The sequence below is a fragment of the Drosophila rhopaloa genome, unplaced genomic scaffold (genome assembly GCF_018152115.1).
Source record: "Drosophila rhopaloa isolate 14029-0021.01 unplaced genomic scaffold, ASM1815211v1 contig_163, whole genome shotgun sequence".
Lineage (NCBI taxonomy): Eukaryota > Metazoa > Arthropoda > Insecta > Diptera > Drosophilidae > Drosophila > Drosophila rhopaloa.
Window position 1 is genome coordinate 3,610,693 of NW_025335043.1, and position 23,816 is coordinate 3,634,508.

Here is a 23,816-nt window from a genome sequence, read left to right on the forward strand (position 1 = left end):
CGGAACGGACCACTTGTCATATATGGTTTAAGAGATAACCTTTCGAAAGAAAAAGAAATAATTTTGAGTTCTCGAGTCAAGACAGCATATAATTTGTAGCAAAAATATTTTGCACCTTTTGAAAGAATGTTGTCATATCATAATAACAAATATAATTTTTTAAGTAATTTATTCTAGCTATGAAGAGCGTTTGTGGTGAGTTGGTTTTAGTGCTTTCAAGAACTTGTCATGAAAGCTGGAAAGGTCCTTTGCCATCGTTCGCATGACGTTGAGAGTTTCTCTTTGAAGAGCCAACATTTCTTCTCCCATTGCTTTGGCCCGTTTGTGCTTATAGCGTTTAGCGTTGAGTTCAGGAAAAACAAATTCAATCGACCGCTCTGATTCATTTTCCGAATGGATGCTTTCAGTTGTGTTTTCATCAGAGAGACTGCTCTCTGAAAAGAATATATTAGCATAATAAGCAATATGTAAACACTAACTAGGCAAACTATGTAGGTCTTTGTTTATCCTTAATTGTGATTAGGTTATTCTTATACTTTTTTCTTACCCAAATGCAAGTTTATCGATGGTTCTTCCTCATCGCTGTCGTCATACACCTCATCATGGGGACGTTTGCTGTTTTTACGATTGACGTCTGGCTCAGGGAACTCAAATTCAAAAGACGAATCTGAATATTCATTTTCGGATTGGTTTCCCTTGGGTGATTCCTTTTTAACAGGACTGCTTTCTGTAATAAATAAAGGGTCATAAGCATATAATGGTAGGGGTTTAAAAGGAGATTTCTCGGTATGCATAAATATTCATTTGGACATGCTTTTATGCCTATTCTAAAAGCAAGTGATTTGGGAATTGTTCTTTCAATGGTTTTGGTCGTTTTTTCATGTCTATGAGCCTTCGTTGTCTTAAAAAAAAATTGAATGCTAACAACAAAAATGAGAAAACTATGGCATAGTAGCTTGCAACTTACTATTATGGCTTGACTTTGGCATGCTCTCTTCATCGCTTTCGAATTCATCGTCATTGTATTCCATAATATGTCGCATTTGGGAAAAGTACTCCCAATTAGAGCGTTTACTACCTGATAAACTAAGAATTTGGAATTCCTTGCTGTACAAAAACAATAAAACAGAAAGACGATGTTTTCATTTGGATACATAATTCAATGTATCATTAAATACCGGTATTTTTTCTTCATGTTGTCCATTTTCGCTTTTATTTCCAGCATAGAAAGCCCGTAATCCTTCATAGATTCCGCCATTTCCCTCATGATATGAGAGTTTTTTCGACGTCCATAAAAATCGGAAAGGTTTTCCATCCACATTTCCAAAAGGCATTCCGTAGAATCCGCCGTCCACACGAAATACTTTTTTCTTGAAAAAGTTTCTTCTCCGCAGATATATGTATGTATAAGTAATGATAAGTTTTATTAATATATGTGTGCAAATTAACGACAAATAACATTATTTATCGAGTTTGTTACCTTTACTAGTCCTCGGCATTATTTCCTCTACAGCTGTTTCCTGGATTTGTTGACATTAGAGTAGACCGATCCGTCGGAACTGGTTCCGATAACTCAATGAACAAAATTTTAGTTCTAGTTCCGTAATTTTTTAAAATTCTTAAACATGATTTTTGAAACATTTAATAAATTTTATATATATATGTATATGTAATATAAAATATTAAACAAGCCGAAGTTTATGTACCCCTGCAGCTGCTACAAAATTAAATGTTCTAAAAAACGTATATGTTCAAGAACAATAAAGCTGTGTTGATTTTTGATCGTTGGCATAGAAATCGAAATAAAGTCGTTTTGTTAAGAACTGCAAAATTATATAAACTTCAGCTTCCCGAAGTTTGCTTCCTTTCTTGTTTTATATTTAAAATAGTTTCAAAACTGAGATTTATAGATCGGATTCCCCTTAACTGGATTTTAATACGTTAAGCAAGGGTATAAAAACAATTTAGTACTGTTGCATAACAATATAGTTATTTCAACATTCTTTCTTAGGATTTACCAAGCAAGAGATTGTCACACAGCTTCTTCTTTTCATTTGGATCTCTTTCTAAACTTCCTTAAAACATTTTTATTTAAATTTTTACTAATAAAAAAAACTAAGCTGTTCTTGAGTTTAAACTTAAATAGGTAAAATAATTATTATCTCTTTTGATTTAAAACAACACTTAATAAATGACCATTACTTATTTGACTCTTTTTTCACTGGAAAAAAAAAACCAGGCTTAAAAACTTTAAAAATATTCAGGGCTCAACAACGAATTTATTTTTCTGTATTTAACATAATTACTTATTTACACACTTTCCATAACAAGAAAATCTATGATAAATTATTTGCTGAAAGTAAAATGTGTGAAAGTTCATTATTAATTTTTGTTAAATATTAAGGAATTAAAAATATAAAACTGGGTGAGCTAAGGAAATTTCAAAAGGCGTTTTCATCTAAGGCGTTTTAACAGTTTCAAATTAAATAAAAATGTTACACTTTGGGAATAATTATTTAAATTAATTTAATGGTAAACAAAATATTGACATTCGATTTTTCAAATTCAGTTAACTCCAAGCTCAAAGTAAATGCAATAGAAAAATGCATGACATCCATTTAAAAATAAAAAAGAAACTTACGAACACCTTGGACAAACTCAAGTGAAATTGGTCAGTTAATGCGGTTAAGCTCTTTAGAAAAGCAGGTGATTTACGGATCTCAGGTTAGCTCATTCTACAGCTTTAAAATAAATCAAATTGCAGCTTAAAGCGATTGTACAGCACATAAAAAGAAAAGAATAATTACATCTATAATATGGCATTTATGCCAGCATTTAAAGGCGATATCTATAACTAATTTGGTAGGCACCTGGTCTGAAAGTACTTTTCATCGACGAAACGACAGAACTCGACCAGGTGCTTGAACTTCTGAACCGTCTGGGCAAGCGCCATATTGGGCAGATTGGTGGTGAGGATACTAAAGAGGTGACCGAAGGCGATGGCGTCGAGCTCGCAGGGTTGATCGCCGTAGAAGAAGGGTGAAGGTGACTCCTTCAGCTTGTACTCCAGGGTTTCACAGCACTTGGCCACCTTCTCGATGACATTGTCGATGTCCAAGTCATCCCACTGGTAGACCTTTAGCAAACGCAGAGCATTTCGTCGCTTGCCATAGTTCTGCATGTGATTGAGAGGCCAGGGAAAGACGACCCCATTTCTGGGGGCCGTGACCTCCTTGTAGACGCGCTCGTTTTTGAAGCTAATGTACAGTTCGGCCATGGTGAAGATGTTCTCCACCAGCGACACATAAGTACGCATATCGGCCTTCTCGTCCTCATCTTGCCAGCTGCCAATGGCCATATCCTTTTGCTCTACAAAGTTAACAATTGGCTCGAACTCCGCGAAGATAAATGCCCCAGCGCGAATGAAGGGCAACTTGGTCATTCTGCCGCCCGGCGACATGTGCTCAGCATTGGCGCAGGACCGGATCCCAAAAGGCAGGTTGCACATCTTCAGGTAAGCCTTTACCGCCAGGCAACTAGCGTTCTCCGGCAGCAGGATCTGCTCCGCCTCATAGGGCTTTTAGTTCGGGATGACATGCAAATGGGATATGTAACTAAACTCGGTGTTTTGGTGACCCTACTCACCTGGTAGAGGGTGGCGTCTTCAGGCCATGGCTCTGCGGCCAGTTTATCGGCCGTGTTCAGTTGGCTTAGGTACTGGGATGTCATTTTCCTAAATCTCCACACAAAACTTGCCGATGAAGTAATAAACAGCTGTTTGCAATGGCGGCATTGCCAGACTGAAAGAAAAACGACAGTAGGCCGTTTAATAAGTATGTTAATATCCAAAAATATATAAATTATATATTTAAAAATTACATGAGAAACTTTTTTACAAGTTTTGTAAAACAATATTTATTTCGTAAAGGTTTTTGATTTAATGGGTTTCAACAACAAAATTGTAGAGCTTAAAAAAACTGTTTTTAGGGGACCGTTAATTTACTGCCTTTTCCATTATTTGATCGAATAAAAGTTGTAGATCAAGTAAACAATTGATAAGATAGAAAATAGGCATCATCGATAGTAACTTGAGCACTTTTCTTTAATTGAAAACACCCTTAAAATATTTTGCAAACAACTAAGTCTTTTCCATAACTTTTTAAAGTTAAATAAAAACCATTTATTTACTATTATTATTATTGTACAATAAATAAGTTTATTTGAGTATTGGAAAAAAAAGAAAATTAGCTTTTCAGTTGTTGGTATTTAAATGGTATTATTTGTAACTGAAACTGTATATAATGGTATTTATTTTTTAAGTCGGATGGTATTTTTAAATCGTTATCGGCGCGTTCACACTGCTTGCTATTCTTATTTCGTTTCGCCTAGTGTTTTTCGTTGTATTTTACTTTGTTTCAAAGTTCGTAAGTCACACGTTGTAAAAAATATTAAAAATCTGTATTGCATTGTATAAACTGCTGGGCACGTGACTCTCCACAAAATAGTTTTCAAAACATCGTAGTTTTTGGATAATTTTGCATATTAGAAAGGTGAGTGCGCGGCGTTGGTTTGAGAGAGTGTGTGTGCGTGCATCGTTTCGATGAATGTTATCAATAATAAACTATAGTTAACTACAGTTATTTAATAGTAGTTAGCGTTGTTAGCAAAAATTTGGTTATCTGCACGCCAAGAACCACTCCCAAAAAATTGCACTTGAAAATCAGTGACGATTCATGTGCCGGCCATAGAGTGCGTGTGTGTGTGTGGTAGCTGGTGTGTGTGATTCATACGTCTGGGGTCTTAACATTCTTTATCAAAAAAAAAGTGGCATGGTTCGTAATTTTTCCTGAATTATCCCCACACTTTAGCGGGGGGTCGTCTATCTCTCTCTTTTGCTTCCCTTTCCCCCTCCCTCTACCTCTCCGTATCTCTCTTTCCCCAATTCTCGCATTTTTGTTTGGAATTTAAAATTTCTGTTTGGTTTGGTCAGATTGTTCTTGAAATTACCTTTTCTCACCCAACCTTAAATATTTCGATTGTATTTATTAGCCCAAACTTTCGTTGTTAGTCCAAAAAATGTTTATTATTTTTTTCCAATTCCCACACATACACAGAAAAAAACTAAGTGTTTTTAAGTGTAGATTTTTCATATTAAAATACACCAAATAATTTTAGATTTGCTAATTTTTTAGAAATGCAACTACATAAATGTTGTTCTTTTCCGAAATTTATAAGATATAAAGGAACAGGTGTTTGAATTATTTTATGTTTTTTCCTAGTGTTATTTAAAATTAGCTTAAACTTTAACTACGTTTCAAAGATAAATTTTCCAAAATTGTAAATTGTTTTTTTGGTTGTGTAAAACATACAGATCTAGATTACAATAAAGTCAGCAACAGCACTAGTATTCACTATGTATTTAAAAAAAATATATTAAGTTATATTTTGTAATATATAACCATGTATAATAATAATATTATAATACATGAGAATTCAACAAAATGCATTTAAATTACTCTTAACAGATATGAAAAACTGGAAAATATATATAAAATAATTATTAAACTGATCCTTATTAGTACTTTTCTGTGTACACATGTGCCTGCCAAATTGTTTGTATAGATACATTTTTATTATCTCACAACAACTTGATGTCAAGTAATAACATTTCAATTTGATGTACTTTTTGCTCTGAACGAATATATAAAGCCAAATCTGGAGAGCTGAGAATCATTATTGGCCAACATTTGTTGAAAATAGACATAAAGCAAGCGACGTGTATTTAGATAATGAAAAACAAAGCAAGATAATAATAAAGGCGTTGGCGGGGGGCGGAGGGTTATCGTTTTTTGTCGCCCGTACTGGTCAATAATATTCAATGCCGATATCCGCTCTCTCTCTGTCTATCGTAAGCTCTTGCCTTATCTGCCACTCTGTATTTGGTTGGACCTTTTTTTCATTTCCCATGCGGCCCAGCTGCAAGTCGACCGCCCCTTTGCCCGCCCCGGTGCCAATCAACACGTCAGTCCATCAATGCGTTAATAATTGAAATTTAATCAATAGTATTGAACGGCTAACATTTGCTTGGTACAGAAGTGTTGGTGTTGCCAAAAAAATGAATAAATCCGCTCGATGTTTACTTAATGATAACGGAATAATCAGCTTTGAATTTATTTATTTTCGATGTTAACAATTTTAACCTTTTTTTATTTACTTATTAAACTTTTTAACTAGAAACCATATAAAATTTGATTTTAGGGGTGAAGAAAAAAGATATTACCAAAGTTTGCATGACAAAATATTACTTGAAGAGTCTAAAAATATTTTGAAGCTGTAAAAACATTAAAATGGACACATTTTGCGATACTCAAGCTTATATATTGCTTTTTTTTTATTAAATCTACAAAAAAAGGAGGTTTTCCCCTTTACTTGATTCAGTAATAGTTCCATTCTTTCCGAAAGTATGTACAAGCATGCAAACCGCGTTTTTTCATCATTATCATCAACATGTTAGTCACACTACTAAAAATATGCGTATGACCCACATTCTTCTATCAGAGAGAAGGATGGGAAATTCTAAACAAAATCTCAGGCAGCAATTTAACAATAGCACCTACAGAAATTAAGACTCATGCTTCTCTTTAAAATGTAATTGATTGATAAATAAACAATTTCGCTTGGACAGTTCTAGAATAGAAGCCATGGCCGAAACCGAGACGAAGCACCATCCCGAGCACCACGATGAGGATGTTCATGATGCCAACTACCAGGCACCGCCGGAGAAGACCATCGAGGAGATAATGGCCGCCGATCAGGAGGATGAGAGCTTGCGGCGCTACAAGGAGACCCTTTTGGGAGCTGCTCAGGCCGAGAAAATTATTGTTGGTAAGGCAGTAGGTCTCTAAATATAAAACCCAAAGTTTAAAATATCTCCCATTATGTCCAGAACCCAATGATCCCCGGAAAGTGATTGTTAAGAAACTGGCCCTCGTCGTAGAGGGACGCCCCGACATGGAATTGGATCTTACCGGTGACCTTACTCAGCTCAAAAAGCAGGTAAATTAATAAAATATATCTACCCATAATTACATGCACTAACTTACTAACTTTACCCATTATGACAGCTATTTGTGATCAAGGAAGGTGTTCAATACAAGGTGCGAATAGATTTTATTGTGCAACGTGAAATTGTCCATGGCCTTAAGTATGTACAAAAGACTTCTCGCTTGGGTGTTACTGGTAAGTCGGTCAATTTGTATTACATAATGTTGTTTTGTCTGAAATAAAACAAAAGACAGTTTGATAAACTGATTTTTAGTTTGAAGCTAAGTAATTTTATTTAGATCCTTAACAATTTACTTAGTTCATATGACCCTAGCCATAAAGTTCAGCTCAGTTCTTATTGGATTATTATTAATTATTTATAAAACAAATAAAATAAGTTTTAGAAATTTTTTTTTTTGGAAAAATGGCTTAAAAGTCTAGAAGAATACAATTAACCGTGAGTTATATGCCATCTGTATTTGTGAGTACCGTGCACAGTTCAAGCACTTTTGGGACTTCAATTTCCCAGAGGCCGCAGAACAATTGATAGTTTTACACCTTAGTTCTTTGTTAACTTTTGAGCGAAACAGTCGCATTTTGTGCTTAGAAATAAATATGGGAACAAGCTGGTTTAATGGCACGACCCTGTTGTTTGGATTTTGCAGTGCTGTTTATATATTTTTTTTAACCTTTGCAATTTTAACTTTAGTTATGTGTTGAGACTAACTTTTATCAATATCCTATATCCTCCAATGCCAAACCCCAATTTCGGATTGTTTAATTTTTTAAGTTGTGGGTAAGATGGCGCTGGATGTCCTAAAACGTAATTCTTTGCTAAACCTAATATTTTCATATCATTCTCTAGTTGACAAAATGAAGCATATGGTTGGCTCCTATCCGCCTAAGAAGGAAATTCAATTTTATTTGACGCCTGCCGAGGAGGCACCCTCTGGCACACTTTCCCGCGGCACCTACTCGGTCAGGTCGGTCTTCACGGATGACGACAAGCATATACATCTGGAGTGGGACTGGACCTTTGAGATTAAAAAGGACTGGGCCTAAGAAACATCAAACAGCACACAGACACACACACGACATACGCTTTTTGTTTTTCCCAACACATCTTGTAAATGAGTTTATTTTTGTTCCAAAAGTTTAAGCGATATTTTCCAAAATGCAATTGATCGTCAAGTATTTTTGTTAACGGTATTAAATTTGAACTATTTTTGTATCTAAAGTGTAATGTAAAACCATGATAAGTATTTTTGATAACCATTGATAATTGAATGTGTGCAGATGATGAGCAATTCTCGCCTAAGTCCTCAATAATAAGACGCCAAGTCGATCAGTCAAGTCAGAACCAAGTCAAGTCACTAGGCCAGTCAGTCAGTCGTTTGATTGGAAATGCCATTGCCTATGTTTAACATACTTTTTCAAACGGATTAACATTGAGTAATGAACTTTAAGAAAGTTGGTTGCATTTCGCTATGTATTTAAAATTATTGAACGGAACGGTTTATGTTAAATGTAAGATCAAGTCCCCCGAACTAAAGGAAACAATGTCCAAAGATGATTTCCGCACCGTGAGCATCAATTTAAAATCAAGCAATTCTTAATGTTAAATATAACTAAAGCTGATACTTTAAAAAGCATTTGATGTTTGTGGAGCATGCAAACACTGAAATCTACATTATTCTAACTATATACTATCTCTGTGTATTTTTTGTGTACAATATATGCGAATGCTGATTGAATGCAACCGAAGAGCAATAAAAAATAAAATATATATATTTTAAAATGAAACCTTTACTTGTGTATATGAATTTGAAAACATATAAATAATACTGAAGATGAATGGATAATAGGTTTATTATAATCACTGTTTCTCCCTTAGCCAATGATAATTCACTTATTTCACACTTTATAATGCTTATCATTTGACGTTGCCAAGGGGTAAACGTCATAAATTGTTGGCACAAGGCAAATGCACAACAATAATTACTCATACGCCATGTGCGCCTCTACCAACCAATTTCTTAAGGTGTATAGATGGGAGAAAACAACAGAAATCCAGAGAGAAATGTAAAGTTTATTTCTCTGTTTACATTCGGCCTTATCAACATGTTCCCTACTTTTTGTGGCAGGCCTGTTGCACTTGACAACATGTTGACAACTTTTTCGCCAACATTCACCGCTCTAATGCAGAAAATAATAACCAAATTTAATATTCCAACGCACATTTTTCTTAGGTATCGCGAAAACCGGCATGAATAAGTAATACTACTTGTTCGGAAATTGCGCCGGTTGCCAGAAGGAAAAGTGAGTAATTTAAGAAAAACAACAGGAACATGTTGATGGGAAAGCCTGGGGCATCCAGGTGTTTGGTGAACCTTTGAGCCTGTCACTTCTTAGGATATGGTACAAAAAAACTAAAAACGATGTCTTGGGGATACCATTCTTATTTATTTACTTGATTGTTTTCATTGTGGGAAAAACAATTACAAGATAAGGCAATACACTGGACTTTCATAACTCGAAAACACAATTGAGCACTTTGTGAAGTATAAAATAATTTTTTTTCATCGATTTTGCAGGAAACTCGTGCATCTAACCCGTGGCATTCTATCAATTTAATATATAGTTTTTTATAACAGCTTGAAAAGGTTTTCGACCTACAGAATCTATAAAAAATTCTTACTAACTGTGGTAAAATAATCAATCTTATGAAAATGCAATAACACATTTTTGGCCGCCAGTCAAGCGATTGATGCCAGCACTTAAATGTTCAGCTCATATTTGATTCAGCATCCCAGAAACCGAATCCAATTCGTTTTCTGCTTGCTTCAGCTTTATGAAACGCCAATATTTTTGCATCCACCACTCACGTCCATCTCTGTCCGTCGGGGATGTTTTGATTGACGGACGGGCCGTCGGACTTTAACCTCCGTCCGTATTGTTCATTCCGATAGAGCATTGTGTGCCGATGTGGCCTTTTAGCCCGATGCTGGCAATTGTCCACCGCCTCCTTTATGGTCCGTTGCATCCGGGGATAAAGTTCAATGAAATTTGCAGAAAAAACCGGCTAGAGTGGGGATAATAAAGTAGAAATGAAACGAAATAAAAAGGAGACCAGAAAACGCAACAGGCTAAGTGCACACATGCACACTCTAGCGAACACATGCACACGCAGGCGGAAATGCGAATGGCGGCCATTTTGTCCGCATATTGGAAAGGGTACCATTTTGTTTTTATCACTCACTGGGCGAAAACCATTTTATGTTTCTGAAATTACGTTACATATTTCTTAATTTATATGTTAACAGCTCCCTTAAATTAAGAAATATAAAAAAGTTTAACGTTCCATCACGTTTTTATTTCACATTAATGAACATTATAATATTTCTCTATCTGTATTTCTGTGTATCTTAAAAACAGGGTACTTTTTAAAGTTAGTACTTAATAGTGAACTAAACAAGGTCTACATTTTTTTTCTAGCAAACTATTAGTTATGTTAAGAATAAAATAAGAATGTACATATGTATATAGTACCGACAAGGCATCTGTTGCACTATCAAATGGGTAGAAATGCCATTAAATGCAACCGATGTCAAGCCACAGATGAATTATTCGAATGATTGTACATGGCTACTAATGAGCTTTGGATGTCTGCATTTTGTCTGCTATTTAAAAATTGTATTCACTTTGACCTATTTTTCTCATCAACAAATATTTATTACATTTTTTAATGGCTAGGGATAATTTTCACAATTATATAAAAATCTCAGAGGATTTTGAGCCAAATAACAATAGGCCGGAAAACAAAACCGTTCTTCATAAAATATGCCATATCCAACAATGAAATTAAACCTGGTCATGTGGCAAAACTAAATGTATTTTCTTTGTGCAAAATTCAACTAGTTTCATTTTAGAGCTTGTGTATGTCCACCTTTATTGGATTTTCTCTGCCTCTATAGAAAGTTTTGCTAAGCCTATTTAAACATAATTAAATCTTGCAAAGATTTGAGCAACTTTTCGGTTTCTGCTGGTCTCTAATTTAATATGCGGGTCAGCACACGGAGCAACGTGCGAAAGTTTTATCCCATTTTCTGCCAAAGGCGCATACGTGGCGTATAATGAATTTTATTTAACATTCGCTGGGGATGTCTGTGGAAAATAGATAGAAAGCAACAGGAGTTTATTGTTTTCAATATTTCATTTTCTTTAATATAATTTTATTTTTTTGTATTGCCACATTAATGTTGAACTAAAGCCTAAGTGTGAAATGTATATGGTGTTAAAGAACATAAGTAAAATAAATTTAATGATAACAAATAATTAACATTAAATTAAATTCATTAAGCAAACCCTTAAAAAAATAAACCATTAAAATTCTTTGTGTTAATTAGTCAATTTAAATAAGATATTGTTCTGCCACCCAATATATAATAAAATTCCTAATGAAATTATAAAGGATTGCTTTTTAAAATCTAAAAATTCAAGCTTCCCAATTTAAAAATGGATTTCTGTTCCATTACATCACTTTTTAAGACTTAACTCGTAAATGTTTTAAATCGCTGTTTTTATTACTTTATACTTTTGTGACTAAGTGAACCACACGCAAGTTAAGCAACTTTAATGGGGAGTGTCGAACACGTCAGAAAAGTGTGGAGTTACCCGTCGGATTTATGCCTGGCCAGCAGGACATAAAAACCAAACACAAACACCCACAATTGGCGTATATTTCTTCAAAGCTCTACTTTTTTATGTGTTTGCCCCCACCGGACAGCAAAAATAATTTGCGTTTATATTGAATTTGTTTTTTTCTGGGCTTTTCCGCTGAAGAGTCAGTCCAAAGCTGGCCAGAAATTGCATGATTTGTGAATATATTTATTCAAACGGTCTTGCGGTGAGCCCTTCATTTACATTTCGACATTGATTTTTGCTATTGGCAATCCAAGTTTGTGTTAATTTTATTCGTATTTTTTTATTTTTAAAGAGCTGTGGAGTCAAGGAAAGTTTGGTTTTCTACAGGTGTATATCTTGAAACTATACACAAAAATGTTCAACATGATTTTTCTTAAATTTTGTATATTTGTTGAACCTTAAAGTTTCGGTTAACGGAGACTTTCAGTAGAGGAAGTTGAATAGCTGAAAATAATTTTTATATTAATGTACGGATTAGTATTTTGAAAGATTACAACAAAAATGTTAAAGCATAACTTCGCTTTTGCAAAAATGTTTAATGTTATATGAATACAAAGTATAATCCATAGGAACTAAGATAAAGAAATTAGAAACTTATTTGTAACCAAGGATGATCAACTAAATCTTTTTTTCTTTATACTTTAACAACTTAGCGGTTTGCTTTATAACATTACATTTTTACATTTTTTATGCAACCAGTGTTCATTATTGTTTATGGCGTGTACACAAAAGAAATGAAATATTAATTCAAGCAATTTTACCCTTATTTCAAATTTCTGCTCAAACTTGCAGGAGAATGTGTCAAATATCAGGGGACAAAGCATACTTTCAGGCGCTTTAAAGGACGATGTCAACAAGCTGTTGCCACAACACACAAAACACATACAGTTTTCAGTCAGTTAATTGTCTACCAAAGGCACAGATCCCGAGGCAGCCTGGGTTTATTATTGTTAGGAATTCTGCTGTTGTTTCTGTTGACTCTGCAGTTCTGTAATTAAGTAGTGCGCACTAATTAAAGAACATTTCGTAATTAGGCTTTATGTCCTAGCCAACGGGCGATATATCTTGCACCAAGTGTGTGAAAAATTTAAACCATATTGGACCTAGCTGTTGTTAAAATTGATTTTCCCGCACAGGAACAGCTCAAGGGAGTCCATTAAAAATGCAAAAAACGTTAGTGGCTATATTGACTATGACCCCCAGCAAATGGCATTGACTGACATTTAATAGCCGTTCATTAAATTATCATTTACCTGTTTTACTTTCACAGTACCCACCAATGCCGAAGAAGGCTGAACCTTGAAAATAATTAACTGAGAATAACTTAATGGTAAGGAGGCGACTTTTAAAGTTTTTATAGGGGCAGCTGGAAAATAACCAGTTATAACATCTATTTTAATTTTTATACCCTTGCAGAGGGTATTATAATTTTGGTCAAAAGTGTGCAACGCAGTGAAGGAGACATCTCCGACCCTATAAAGTATATATATTCTTGATCAGGATCACCTCCTGAGTTGATATAGCCATGTCCGTCTGTCCGTCTGTCCGTCTGTCCGTCTGTCCGTCTGTCCGTTTGTTCTGTTTCTACGCGAACTAGTCTCTCAGTTTTAAAGATATCGAATTGAAACTTTGCACACCCTTCTTTCTTTGCACGCAGTATATAAGTCGGAACGGCCGGGATCGGCCGACTATATCCTATAGCTGCCATATAACTGATTGATCGGAAATGCCATAACTCTGCTGTTTGTTAGGTTAGGAAGTTGGGACTTTCTATGGGTTTTATATTTGGCCAATCAATCCGACGTACCAAATTTTATAAGGATCGGCCGACTATATCTTATAGCTGCCATATAACTGATTGATCGGAAATGCCATAACTTTGGTGTTTGTAAGTTGGAAGTTGGGATTTTTATGGGTTTTATATTTGGCCAATCAATCCGACGTACCAATTTCATAAGGATCGGCCGACTATATCTTATAGCTGCCATATAACTGATTGATCGGAAATGCCATAACTTTGGTGTTTGTAAAGTTAGGAAGTTGGGATTTTCTATGGGTTTTATTTTTGGCCAATCAATCAGACGTACCAAATTTCATAAGGATCGGCCGACTATATCTTATAGTGCCATATAACTGATTGATCGGAATGCCATAACTTTGGTGTTTGTTAAGTTAGGAAGTTGGATTTTTATGGGTTTTATTTTTGCCTAATCAATCCGACATATCAAATTTCATAAGGATCGGCCGACTATATTCTATAACTGCCATATAACTGAACGATTGGAAATGCCATAACTTTGGTGTTTTTAAAGTTAGGAAGTTGGGATTTTTTATGAGTATTAAGAATGCATTATGAATGATTTTGGAGAATATAATTTGCAGAATATTCTGCAAGGGTATTTCAACTTCGGCTCCGCCCGAAGTTAGCTTTCCTTTCTTGTTAAATTATAAGTCAATCATTTTTCAAAAATTAAAATAACAAACATTAATCTAGTTAAATAATTTGTTCATAAAATACTTTATTGCTTTGATAAAATGGACCTAAAATATTGAAAATTTATTACTACACAATTATTATTTTTATATATTTACTAAACATAATGTGATTATCAAATCATTAAGATCAAAAGGAAAGAATCATCAGTAGACTTACATAACTAAATTTTAAAATTTATATATATTTCTTTGGCTGAGCAAAAAAAGCGTACTGTATTTTTTATATATACAAACATTTCTCTTAGGAAATAGTAATCTTAAATTTATTATTTAACATGCGTTAGTTTAAATGTTTTCGATTTTTAATAAATGACTAATAATGTATAATCAATTAAAAGTCTACTTCAAGTGCCAGTAGAATTTATTCGTTTTAAATTATAGGACTTATTACAAATTCAAGCTCAACTTGACTAACGACCCACCCACTGCCCTCCCACGAAAATTCCCGAGGGGAAGGAGCCTTTTGACTTGGCTACCTGTCGCTGTCCTGTCTGAAGTGGTCATCCTTGAGCCAGGACTAACTTTGCCGAGCGGCGTGCGAAGGTAAACATGTTTTGATTTCGATCTGAAAATGTATTATGCATGCCACCCACCCGGAAAGTCATCGAATTCCACCTTGACCTTGGGGGTTGGCCATTACCTTTGCCTTTTTTAATCTATCGGCAGGCGAGACACCTTTATCGGCCCACAAATATATGCAAAGTCCATTTGAGCCTTCAATTAGTTAATTTGCCTTGATCCCCGGTACTTCAGTCGGCGGCTTTACACATTTCAAATTGCCTTTTAATGGTGGCTGATGCTTAAAGCTGCGTTTTTTTGTTTGTTCACCAGTTGAAATTTCATTATTATTTATGCAAATCCAAAATCCCCCAGAAGTTTCATGAAAATGTTGCCTGCGAATTATTTTGGGATGTACACCCTACAGCCTAAGGTGTGTGTCACATATATTTTGCGTGTTTTGGTCGTTAATAATTCATTCGACTCCAAATGAAATGCGGTAGAAATTTGGCAATTAATGTTAATGAAATAAGACGTAAGGAATGTAACATGCATAAATAAATATATTGTCAGATCATCGACCTTTAAAAAGAATGTTGACTTTTCATTTAAATACATAACTGGGTCCGTAATCATTATAAGTTAAATATTAAAAAATAGGTGGTAATCATTGAAGTTAAATTTGTGACTTTTTGTTTTAAGTAATTTAATAAATCTTATTGAATGCTCATTGTTTTTGGTCAAAAAAAAATAAAACTCAAAAATAAAGATTATTATTGATTATTTTGTTTGCTCAAATTAAAACTCAGTACTTTATTATGATTATAAACTAACAATGGTGGCAATGCGTAGATGGTACAACAAAAAACATTTCGGTAAAAATCATCTTTCCCAAGTTCATTTCAATTAAGTGATTTTTGTATTAAGCGAAATAGAAATAATAATTTTTTACGGTCCCTGATACATAATATTGTAAATTTTCACTTCTTTTTAGTGTCGTTACATAAAATTGAATGTCCATATAAATAAATTTAAAAAATGTCTATAAATTAGAAAAACAGAAACTTTCCTACTCATTTCTAGTGGAATAATGGCTAACTTTGCGGACATCTGTTGCCGATGCTCTGTCAAAGTTCGTTACCCATACGCCCCGTGTTGTCAGTCGGAAATTGCACAAGTCAGCAAACACACTGCAACCAAAGTACTTGCTTTGTGCAGGTGTTTGTGGGTCAACAAAGCAGTTCAAACATTTTCCCACACTCGGACAACAGGATCCGGGGGGTGGGCACCGAGTGTTGACAATATCCTGCTAAGCTGAAATTAACAGGGAACGAAGTGAAATGCCAGTAAGTAATTTAATTTCAGGAAATTGAGGTTGAAGTGGTGTGGGTGTCAATTGCACAAGGTGCAAATCAAAGTTCTACAAGCTGGATCCTGCAAATTTAATGGAATGTTTTTAGAGGTAATAAAGTGGATTTTTTTTAGATGTTGACAAGGAAGTTTTTTTATTATCTAAATGATATTTAATAAATGTGTATACAAATGATTATGAGTTTTTCTTAAGAAGAAGAGTATGAGTATCTAGGTTTTTAAGCAGAACAAAATCCGAATCAGCCAGGGCATTATAGATTAGACATTATCTTGATAACAGCGGCCAAACTGCAAATTGGATTGCACTTTCAAGAACTTACTTGAAAAGATTACAATTAATGTATTAAAACCTGAAATGAACTTTTATTAGTCTTCTTAGTGCTTACCGTCAGATTTTATAATGATTGATTCATTGACTAGGCTGATTACAAACAGCCACTTGTCATAAAACTCTGATAAAAATAATTATTGTTAATGTTTTATTTTTCCTAGCACATTAGCTTGAATGCACTGCATAGTTCAGTACACATGCACTGTTAGGGGTTTCTTCTTTAAATCTTGAATTTATAGATTTTTGTTAGCCTTCGAAAATGGAAGTCAGTGAAACTCATTCAATAAGTAAAGTTCTAAGAATTCTCTCTTGATTTCGACTCGTTAGCATATGTAATAAGGAAGCAGTTCATTTTTTTATTATTGAATAACAATTAATTTTCAGAATAAATACAACCTATATCCACAAAAACAACATGGCGTATGAGTAATATGTTAGAGGTTTTTCCCACTCTTCACACTCCACCATAAATTTTTGTATTTTCGGTGCTTATAACTAAAGTAGTTTTTGTTCTTGATCTTCATTTGTATTACAAAAAACGAATTATTGGTAAATCGATTGGGCGAATCGAATTGTGCCGGCGCTTCAAATTGTTATTGTATTTTGAAAATGAAAACATGAAACCCAAACAGAGCGCCTAACGGTTCTCCCACAGCCATTTTATTCTCATTTGTTCTCTCTATGGTCAAAGTTACTCTCCCGAAAATGATTTGTTGCCGCTCTTTTGACAAGGTCGGCAACATGTTGCTGTGCGGGTGAGTGGGGTTCAGCCTGTTGGACTTTCGGTTGCTCAGTCTCAGTTCTGATTAGAACGTGCTCGGGTGCGGTTCGTTGGCGTTTTAAAGGCGGCTTACAAGCGGTTTTCAGGCGGTTGTTTGCCCAGCGGACGCGATTTTCGCGCGTTTCCTTGCCAGTCGAAAAAGCAAGTGTGTTAGTGTGTGCAAGTGTTAATGTGAATTTTTTAAACAACATGTGCCATTGGGAAATGTCTCCACATTGTATATGCACAAATATATAAATAAATATATTTATTGATTCAAATAATTAAAAAATAAACAACAAAGGAGCCAACACCAATTAGGTATTTTACTTAATTTTCACATAAAATGAAACTGAAGCCAACTACTAAACAATAAATAGAACAAATATATGTTTGCTTAATGATCCAAAAAAGTTGCCTTCTAAGGGAAACATTTCCACGTATAAGTTCCAAATGGAAACTTTTAGAACACCGTTTGTTTTTACCCAAACTGATTTAAATACTAGAACGAGACAAAACTAGTTTGGAAAGAAAACAATAAACTGTGATCACACCGTGAAAATGATTTTATATAGATTGCATTCATAAACCTATATATTGGCATCACTTAATTTTTTTATTCCATCGTTAACTTACGAAAGGCAATATGTGATTTCCTTATATTTCAAAACTTAAACTGATCCAACAACAAAGTGGAAAACGAGCAAAATACAAACCGACAAAATAAACATCGAACTTGGGGGACCGGCAAAGTGTTTACCCGCGATCTGCTTTCATATAATCAAGTGTAACTAATTGCCAAGCTCAATAGCAACTGAAATTAGCTAAAAATACGAAAATGCGATGCGGGACCGCGGGCAAACGAATCTAAATGGGTAGCGACAGATCGAAATATATTCACAGCCCTCTCTCTCGCGTTTTTTGATAGTGCTAATCGCATCTGATTTCGTTTTTATATAAAATGTTTTTTTTTTTTCTTTGAATTTCTGTTAGCTGTTTATTAATTAAAAAAGGCCACAGGAACAACAACAAGTGTCCCCGAATTAAAAGAAAAATTAATGCTGCTTTCAACTTGGCAGCTGGCAGCGAAATTCTACGTCAGTTCTGGTCGATATTGTTGCTTTTTCGTATTTTTTTTTGTGGTTCTTTTTATTTGCAATTTTTTTTCAACGGCCGAACGAGTTGATGATCGCCTATGTGTGAATGTCTGATGAAAGAAGTGATACAAAACATATATGAGTTCGGTTTGTGTATTTATTTTTGTATACAGCTGCGCTCAAATAATTGTGGCAATGTATAGTGCTTTGAAAGCTAACGTTGATACTCTATTAGTTTTTTACTGAAAATATAAATTCATATTTTTTTATCCAAAATAATTAATTATACACTTTTTATACCCTTGCAGAGGGTATTATAATTTTGGTCAAAAGTGTGCAACGCAGTGAAGGAGACATCTCCGACCCTATAAAGTATATATATTCTTGATCAGGATCACCTCCTGAGTTGATATAGCCATGTCCGTCTGTCCGTCTGTCCGTCTGTCCGTCTGTCTGTCCGTCTGTCTGTTTCTACGCGAACTAGTCTCTCAGTTTTAAAGATATCGAATTGAAACTTTGCACACACCCTTCTTTCCTTTGCACGCAGTATATAAGTCGGAACGGCCGGGATCGGCCGACTATATCCTATAGCTGCCATATAACTGATTGATCGGAAATGCCATAACTCTGCTGTTTGTTAGGTTAGGAAGTTGGGACTTTCTATGGGTTTTATATTTGGCCAATCAATCCGACGTAGCAAATTTCATAAGGATCGGCCGACTATATCTTATAGCTGCCATATAACTGATTGATCGGAAATGCCATAACTTTGGTGTTTGTAAAGTTAGGAAGTTGGGATTTTCTATGGGTTTTATATTTGGCCAATCAATCCGACGTACCAAATTTCATAAGGATCGGCCGACTATATCTTATAGCTGCCATATAACTGATTGATCGGAAATGCCATAACTTTGGTGTTTGTAAAGTTAGGAAGTTGGGATTTTCTATGGGTTTTATATTTGGCCAATCAATCCGACGTACCAAATTTCATAAGGATCGGCCGACTATATCTTATAGCTGCCATATAACTGATTGATCGGAAATGCCATAACTTTGGTGTTTGTAAAGTTAGGAAGTTGGGATTTTCTATGGGTTTTATATTTGGCCAATCAATCAGACGTACCAAATTTCATAAGGATCGGCCGACTATATCTTATAGCTGCCATATAACTGATTGATCGGAAATGCCATAACTTTGGTGTTTGTTAAGTTAGGAAGTTGGGATTTTCTATGGGTTTTATTTTTGCCTAATCAATCCGACATATCAAATTTCATAAGGATCGGCCGACTATATTCTATAACTGCCATATAACTGAACGATTGGAAATGCCATAACTTTAGTGTTTTTAAAGTTAGGAAATTGGGATTTTTTATGAGTATTAAGAATGCATTATGAATGATTTTGGAGAATATAATTTGCAGAATATTCTGCAAGGGTATTTCAACTTCGGCTCCGCCCGAAGTTAGCTTTCCTTTCTTGTTAAAACTGTTCTAGTTTTAGTATACCTTTGCCTTTCTTAAGCATTCAAATGTTAAAGAATTCAAATAATTACAATAAATCTGTGTATAAGTTTTTAAAAACGTCTACTATTTTGATGAACACGTCTGTTTATTTATTTGTTTTTTTAAGTGTTTTATTTTTTGTTGACTTTGGCATTACCATTATTTTGGTTGCATATCTTTTAATACATTTTTGGATTAAAAATAAATAATGTATGTTGTTATATAGAATACTAGAGCTAGACAATTCTAATTTATGGCAATACTTAATACTTGCAACAATAGTAAAAATTAAATAATTTAATAAATTGGATAACTTTTAAATAATTCATTGATTTAAAATATATAAAACATTCCGTTTATTTTATTAAGTAATTAAACTCGTCAATTTATGTTGCTTCTTAGTATCAACAATGACCTTTTTCAATGTCCTTCTGTTTATGTTTCATAATTTCGATTTATTTTTAAGTCTTAGCCACACACTTAACAACACCAACTCATCCAATTCGTTTGCCAAATGCTGTTGTCTTTAAATAAATCAAGTTATAAAAGTGTTCTCACAGATTTTGTTTTGGCTCACGGCTCCGCATTAATAAATTAACGCCCCCACTCAACGTTCCTCATTTTTTCCAGCTTTTTTTTTTATCTTTATGGCCAAGAACCGAGTTAAGATTCTATAAAAAAGTGTCATGCTTTGTATATAAATAAGTGGAAATAAAAACCAAATCAAAGCCACTTGGCATACATATGCTACTCCGATAACGAAATGAAGAAGTGACCTGGGCGGGGTTATTTTCGGGGTTTTTGGGCGGGCCCACTATCAAATGGCGATAGCGTCGATAAAATACTTTATTGAAGCCGGCGGTAAGTCCAATGAGACAAATTGTATTTTACATTTTTTTTTTTGTCAATTCTATTTCGCATTTTCTAATCAAATACCACCAAATTATAAAATGATTGGCGGAACTGCCTGAAAGTCAATGAAATGTTTGACTTATCACAAGTATTTAACTAGGAATGAGTAATATTGCTGCCCAATATGTACTATAATTAAATATATATTATATTCCTTACCTGTGAGTCAGAATCAAGGGGTCTGCAAAGATTCTTTGACAAATTCCTTATCTCTTTGACTCATTAAAGAAGTCTACATTTTCAAGACCTTATCTCTTTTCTTGCGGATAAATATAAATTAAAATAATATGTTCTATTTTTTGGTTTTGGCTAATTTACATCATTTACAGTTTGCGCGGTCCTCTGTTCAGTATACACTAGCTAACAAAACGTAAAACTATACAATTACCCCAAAATATCCTCATTCAAATAAGTTACAATGTTAAAAATTATAAATTAATTTATATAGATATTTATATATTCTTCAGGAACTTTTATTTTCGCAAAATCTGTAATAGTTATTAGGGGCTTGCAAATATGTTGACTAGTGTTTATGTTTGTTTGTTTTGCGTTTTTTTTTGCACATTTCCTCTGTGACTTGACTTTGTCAAGTTTAAAAAAATTTGTGAAAATTGCGTTTTTATTTACGTACACAATTGCAGCGGCAAATGGGTTTGTTTTTGTTTTTCCTTAGGTCACACAGCTTCTTATTTTCACAAGATCTCCGCCACTATATAGTACTACCCGTACATATGTGAACGAAGCTTATTTATATTTATTTCTCGTTTGAATTTAATTAAATTTGCACATTTGTGTTAAATTTTCAACACATGTGTCTCTGTCAGTCTCTCGTGTTTTTTGTGAATATGGGTGTCTATCTGTGAGGGACTTTCTGTCAGTCGGCCGATCTTTCTATATGTCCGCCTGTCTGTGTTTGTGTTTGTGTGGCCCCTATGTGTCAACCTAGACGCCTAATCAAACAACAACAACAAAAGCTATATCAGCCGAATTCCAAACCCTGCACAGAGAGAAAAAGCTGCGAAATCTGTCATTAATCGGGTTTTATTTTGTGTAGTAATAATTTCTATCTGAAATGTCCTAACATATACAAATATTAGAATATTACATTAAAATATCTAATTGGATAATTTTAATGCTGTTTGGGTCAGTTTTTAAAATGGTATATCACTTATAAATCGGGTCAATTTCTATCTGAGAAAATATTAAATTTAAAACTAGATAGTTGGGTAATTTTTATGAATTTTTGATCAGTTTTAAAATTTCTATATCAACCGAATTATCGCTTAAAAATCGGGATAGTTTATATCTGAGATGAAGTAATATGAACTTTAATCAAGATAAATACGAATGGTTCGTTAATTTGCATGCTGTTTTTAGCATTTTTTTCGTTTGTATTTAAATTAATCTATATTTCTGCTAAAGAGTTCATTCACAACACATTTATAACGAATCTTAAAACTATTTTACATATTATTACTTATTAATATTGCATATAATAGGAATCTCTTCAGTTGGTACCACAAAGCTGATAATGGTTCTTTTCTCAGTGTAAGAGGGGGCAGACTCGCAAAAAAGTATAAAAAGTATTACAAACATATGTAATGATGGGGAACGAGAGTAAGCAAACCGAAATAAACACAGAAAAATTGAAAACTGTAACAAATTAAAACATTTTCAAGGGAATCGCTTGTTTACATATATAACAAAGACTAGAACCGGTTTCGTTTTAATTAAGTATAATTGTTAAAAACAATGTCTCGCTGCAATACTAATGTGAGAAAGTGTTTTCGGATTGTAGAATAAAACGATCTGTTATAATTGAAAAATTACAAAACGTCGTTGATAATTCACATTAAATTGAGATAAAATTGAAACAGCTGCGACATTTATGTATCAAACTCAATTGCTTTTAATAAAAGGTTTTTTTTGCTTGGTAAACTTATTTATTTATTGAACAGTTTCCTTTTGTGTAAAATTGCTCAACAAATTTTAAACTTGTATTATTCTTTCTATAGATTTTATTGGGCGATCATAAATAATGTCATTTAATTTTTTTGTTGTGCTACATCCCACAACTTTTATAACCTTAATACGTTTAAGTGTATTTGGAAAATACGTTAACTAAATATGTACACTTAGTTCACAAACAACATTAGTTCATAAAAAAAGTATTTTTGGCCTGATACGTTTAAATTATAAGATATTTCTTAAATTTAATGAACGAAAGTTTATTAATTTGTGATCCTTTAGTTCCATAGTTGGATTAATACTTAGTTATTATTAAAAAATAATGAAAATTTTACAAGATCTTAAAATTTGTTTTTTCTCACTTAGCTATTTGCAGTTAGCGTGCATTTTGCTTGCGTTAGTCGCCAATCGTTGACGTAAATAATTTGCAGCTTGAACTTTGCTGAAATATCGCCTCTACACATTTAAATTATTGCAATCAATTTCAGAGCGCAACAAATTTGTCGAAAGTTCTTACAGATAGATTTGTAGGCATTTCCTTTCACACTTGTCCGACTCGAGAATGTCAAATGATCGGACAACGTTTTTCATCAGACTGCAAATTGATTTATTCGCCCAGGCTTTTTGGCCATAATGCAGAGGCCGCAGCCTCGCGATGCCAGAAGCCGAAAATTGATTTTACTCGAATTGCTGAGCATTTGTACATATCTTTGGGCTGGGCCGCTTCACTGGTCGTCACCAAATGGGCGCGAAATTTAATTTTATGGCAAATCAAGTTTGTCTTGCACATTGCACAAATATTTCATTTTGACACACAACTATTTCGGCAACATAAGGAATCCATTGGAATGGCAGTGCACCCAAAAATCGGATTCCAAAGGCCGCGTGGAAAGCGATTTTCTGCATTTCCCGAATTCACAATGTTTGCCATTGTTTATTTGTATTCTTAATTACCTGTTGTTTTGCTTTGGCAGCCGCTTGCCTTCCTCTCATTCCTTGATATTTCTTTTCTCTTTTGGCTAAGATTATTTTTAGACTTTTGATGTCGACGACTTTAATGGCCGGCGGTAGCTAATAAAATCGCTTAGCACATGTTTCAAACATTTCTTTTTGGATCCATAAATGAGCAATT

The 23,816-nt window shown here is 34.0% G+C and overlaps 5 protein-coding genes across 11 annotated transcripts in view; 3 read left to right on the forward strand and 2 right to left on the reverse strand.

Annotated features, from left to right (window-relative positions):
* Positions 1 to 67: 67 nt before the first annotated feature.
* On the reverse strand, positions 68 to 1,580 carry LOC108038813 (DNA topoisomerase 1-like). The gene is made up of 5 exons (XM_017115659.1): positions 1,481 to 1,580; positions 1,179 to 1,383; positions 968 to 1,107; positions 548 to 727; positions 68 to 434 (listed from the first exon to the last, which is right to left on the reverse strand). Exons 1-5 carry the CDS (start codon positions 1,497 to 1,499, stop codon positions 178 to 180), a joined length of 801 nt encoding a protein of 266 aa, XP_016971148.1. The 5' UTR covers positions 1,500 to 1,580; the 3' UTR covers positions 68 to 177.
* Positions 1,581 to 2,259: 679 nt separating this feature from the next.
* Positions 2,260 to 3,786, reverse strand: LOC108038817 (metaxin-2). 3 transcript variants are annotated; one of them, XM_017115668.1, is made up of 3 exons: positions 3,646 to 3,786; positions 2,871 to 3,577; positions 2,260 to 2,353 (listed from the first exon to the last, which is right to left on the reverse strand). In XM_017115668.1, exons 1-3 carry the CDS (start codon positions 3,727 to 3,729, stop codon positions 2,347 to 2,349), a joined length of 798 nt encoding a protein of 265 aa, XP_016971157.1. In that variant the 5' UTR covers positions 3,730 to 3,786; the 3' UTR covers positions 2,260 to 2,346. The 3 variants fall into 3 exon arrangements, with proteins under 3 accessions (XP_016971157.1, XP_016971156.1, XP_016971155.1); XM_017115667.2 differs by having other exon boundaries at positions 2,808 to 3,577; XM_017115666.1 differs by having other exon boundaries at positions 2,260 to 3,577.
* A 557-nt stretch (positions 3,787 to 4,343) lies between these two features.
* LOC108038815 (rho GDP-dissociation inhibitor 1) lies at positions 4,344 to 8,847 on the forward strand. 3 transcript variants are annotated; one of them, XM_017115661.2, is made up of 6 exons: positions 4,344 to 4,550; positions 6,686 to 6,885; positions 6,947 to 7,056; positions 7,125 to 7,239; positions 7,835 to 7,840; positions 7,910 to 8,847. In XM_017115661.2, exons 2-6 carry the CDS (start codon positions 6,702 to 6,704, stop codon positions 8,104 to 8,106), a joined length of 612 nt encoding a protein of 203 aa, XP_016971150.1. In that variant the 5' UTR covers positions 4,344 to 4,550; positions 6,686 to 6,701; the 3' UTR covers positions 8,107 to 8,847. The 3 variants fall into 3 exon arrangements, with proteins under 3 accessions (XP_016971150.1, XP_016971152.1, XP_016971153.1); XM_017115663.2 differs by having other exon boundaries at positions 4,347 to 4,424; XM_017115664.2 differs by lacking the exon at positions 7,835 to 7,840 and having other exon boundaries at positions 4,347 to 4,550.
* Positions 7,250 to 7,825, forward strand: LOC123037402. Its single transcript, XM_044457759.1, has one exon. It carries the CDS (start codon positions 7,660 to 7,662, stop codon positions 7,762 to 7,764), a length of 105 nt encoding a protein of 34 aa, XP_044313694.1. The 5' UTR covers positions 7,250 to 7,659; the 3' UTR covers positions 7,765 to 7,825.
* Positions 8,848 to 17,263: 8,416 nt separating the features above from the next.
* Positions 17,264 to 23,816, forward strand: part of LOC108052913 (adenylate cyclase type 2) — a 54,648-nt gene continuing 48,095 nt past the window's right edge. For all 3 annotated transcript variants that reach the window (XM_044457763.1, XM_044457764.1, XM_044457765.1), the window contains exon 1: positions 17,264 to 17,525. The gene's annotated coding sequence lies outside the window, so the exon portion shown is untranslated. The remainder of the gene's footprint in view (positions 17,526 to 23,816) is intronic.

What these genes read in the sequence shown, in the direction of transcription:
- LOC108038817 (XM_017115667.2), bottom strand. Translation starts at nt 3,729, where the DNA reads ATGACATCCCAGTACCTAAGCCAACTGAACACGGCCGATAAACTGGCC. An exon ending in AAGACGCCACCCTCTACCAG is followed by an intron (nt 3,578 to 3,645) that starts GTGAGTAGGGTC and finishes CCGAACTAAAAG; the next exon opens with CCCTATGAGGCGGAGCAGAT.
- LOC123037402 (XM_044457759.1), top strand. Translation starts at nt 7,660, where the DNA reads ATGGGAACAAGCTGGTTTAATGGCACGACCCTGTTGTTTGGATTTTGC.
- LOC108038813 (XM_017115659.1), bottom strand. An exon ending in AACATGAAGAAAAAATACCG is followed by an intron (nt 1,108 to 1,178) that starts GTATTTAATGAT and finishes GTTTTTGTACAG; the next exon opens with CAAGGAATTCCAAATTCTTA. An exon ending in GCCAAAGTCAAGCCATAATA is followed by an intron (nt 728 to 967) that starts GTAAGTTGCAAG and finishes TATTTATTACAG; the next exon opens with AAAGCAGTCCTGTTAAAAAG.
- LOC108038815 (XM_017115661.2), top strand. Translation starts at nt 6,702, where the DNA reads ATGGCCGAAACCGAGACGAAGCACCATCCCGAGCACCACGATGAGGAT. An exon ending in GGCCGAGAAAATTATTGTTG is followed by an intron (nt 6,886 to 6,946) that starts GTAAGGCAGTAG and finishes CATTATGTCCAG; the next exon opens with AACCCAATGATCCCCGGAAA. An exon ending in TTACTCAGCTCAAAAAGCAG is followed by an intron (nt 7,057 to 7,124) that starts GTAAATTAATAA and finishes CCATTATGACAG; the next exon opens with CTATTTGTGATCAAGGAAGG.